Source organism: Perissodus microlepis, chromosome 7 (assembly GCF_051167445.1).
Source record: "Perissodus microlepis isolate ML-2025 ecotype Zambia chromosome 7, ASM5116744v1, whole genome shotgun sequence".
Lineage (NCBI taxonomy): Eukaryota > Metazoa > Chordata > Actinopteri > Cichliformes > Cichlidae > Perissodus > Perissodus microlepis.
In genome coordinates, this window is record NC_140467.1 from 13,192,554 (window position 1) to 13,194,328 (window position 1,775).

The window sequence follows — 1,775 nt, forward strand, 5'->3', positions numbered from 1 at the left end:
ACACGTGGCAGTCTATAAATTCTTATAAAGGATATAAGTCCTATATTGAATGAACCGGCGAGTACATGATATAAATAAATACCAGACTGAAGTTAATTCTGTTAAAGAGGAACGGGTTCGGAGAGACGCGTTTCCAGCCGGATGAGTTAAGCCGCTGTACGCGGTCAGACGCAAGAAGCACAACAGAAACAGAAAACCAACCAGAGGAAAGCTGCTCTTCTTCTCACAGGTGGTTTAGATACATGTGTGCGAATTCAGCATTTCTACAGAGACACGTAAGGTGTATAGGTCAGTGTTGGAACATCTCAGACATGGTCTGAGGATTTAAGCTCGCAAATCGTACGGGAGTTTGCTTGCTAGCTTTAGCATATCTCATGTCAGCTGCTGCTTTGATGTGTTACAACTTGGTATTTTCACTCTTAAAACGTTGGTATATTCCAAGTGTGGCTAGTTATAGGTGTGTCCTTCTGCAGTCCGGATGCTAAAATACGAATCTTTAAAACCATGAAGGAGTTTTTGAAGAGGACCCACAGCCTCTTTCTGAAGATCGCCCTGTTTCCTAGCACATTAGGCAGGACAGGTCCGCGGCCAGCTGCTTCGGAGGTGTTAACCTGCCACCTGCAGCAGCGCAGACTTCCTCCGTGGACTTCATACTGTGTCCGCTACAGCTCCGTCCACAATGACCAGTTTGGAATGTCAAACTTTAATTGGAGAGTTCAGGGATCCAACTACCACATTCTGAGAACGGGATGTTTCCCCTTTATTAAATATCACTGCACTAAAGCGCCTCCTCAGAATTTGGATTTTGAAGACAGATTTTTCACCATGTTAAAAGTTATTAATCTGGGTCAGTATGTCTTCCACGTTGCTGTCATTGTTACATGTTTGTATTTTATTTCCAATACAACAGAGTCCATATATTCAGTGTCCATTTAAACTGCAGGTATCCCTTGTTTGGCCTATGGCATTGGCTGCTGGATGGTGGTGGGAGCATCAGAAACAGTACAGACGAGTGTCGGACCTGTCACAGTCTATTTTGCCTACAAAGAGGAGGAAGGTGCACAGTACTGAAGTGAAGAGGAAACAAAGTAACTTGAATGTGTTTTCAGGAGGATATTATCTACCAAGCCGCTGTATTTTTGAAACTATTAAAGAGGAGCCTTTGTGTTTTTTTTCTTTACTTTTGGTCCTATATGCTATTTTAATGATGGACGCTCCTGTTATACAGAGTTTAATAGTGAGGTCATCTTACATTCAAGCAATCCCTGTGAATGAATGTTTTGAAGTCAGACTGCTCTGAACACTCAGTTGCATTTTTGCTACTGTTGGCTTAGTTTGATCTCAGGCACATACCTGTGAGTGTGAGCAAAGAAGCCCTACTCACTGATCAGATCTGAGCAACCAATCAGAAGGGGAACCAGAGACAAAAACTGCTTATTTCAGATAGTAAAAAAAGTGTCCCAAGGCAGAGCATAAGAAAAATATGGATTTTTTTAAATCAATTTTTCAAAATCCTGTCCTGTCAGGGAGCTTTGCAATCAGATTGTGATATGGATTGTTTTTAAGCATGAGTCAAGCAAAGCTGCTTAAGTAGAGTCCAAGAATAAAAACATGGAGCTGGAAGTGAACATAACAGGTCCCCTTTACCGTGATGTCAGTAGTGCTCTAGCTGAGTGGCACATCATATTGACTGGATGAGCAACCAACTTTGACATGGGGTCATTCTGCTCAAGTTTGCTTTTTTTTCCAAGGAAAAAAAGCTATGCACAATTATA

General features: G+C 41.8%; 1 protein-coding gene across 1 annotated transcript; it reads left to right on the top strand.

The window, feature by feature from the left end:
• The first annotated feature begins 317 nt into the window (after positions 1–317).
• c7h15orf61 (chromosome 7 C15orf61 homolog) lies at positions 318–1,180 on the top strand. The gene is made up of 2 exons (XM_084933536.1): positions 318–847; positions 944–1,180. The coding sequence occupies exons 1-2, from the start codon at positions 505–507 to the stop codon at positions 1,069–1,071; spliced, it is 471 nt and encodes a 156-aa protein (XP_084789662.1). The 5' UTR covers positions 318–504; the 3' UTR covers positions 1,072–1,180.
• The last annotated feature ends 595 nt before the right edge of the window (positions 1,181–1,775 follow it).

What these genes read in the sequence shown, in the direction of transcription:
- c7h15orf61 (XM_084933536.1), top strand. Translation starts at nt 505, where the DNA reads ATGAAGGAGTTTTTGAAGAGGACCCACAGCCTCTTTCTGAAGATCGCC. An exon ending in GTTAAAAGTTATTAATCTGG is followed by an intron (nt 848 to 943) that starts GTCAGTATGTCT and finishes TTTAAACTGCAG; the next exon opens with GTATCCCTTGTTTGGCCTAT.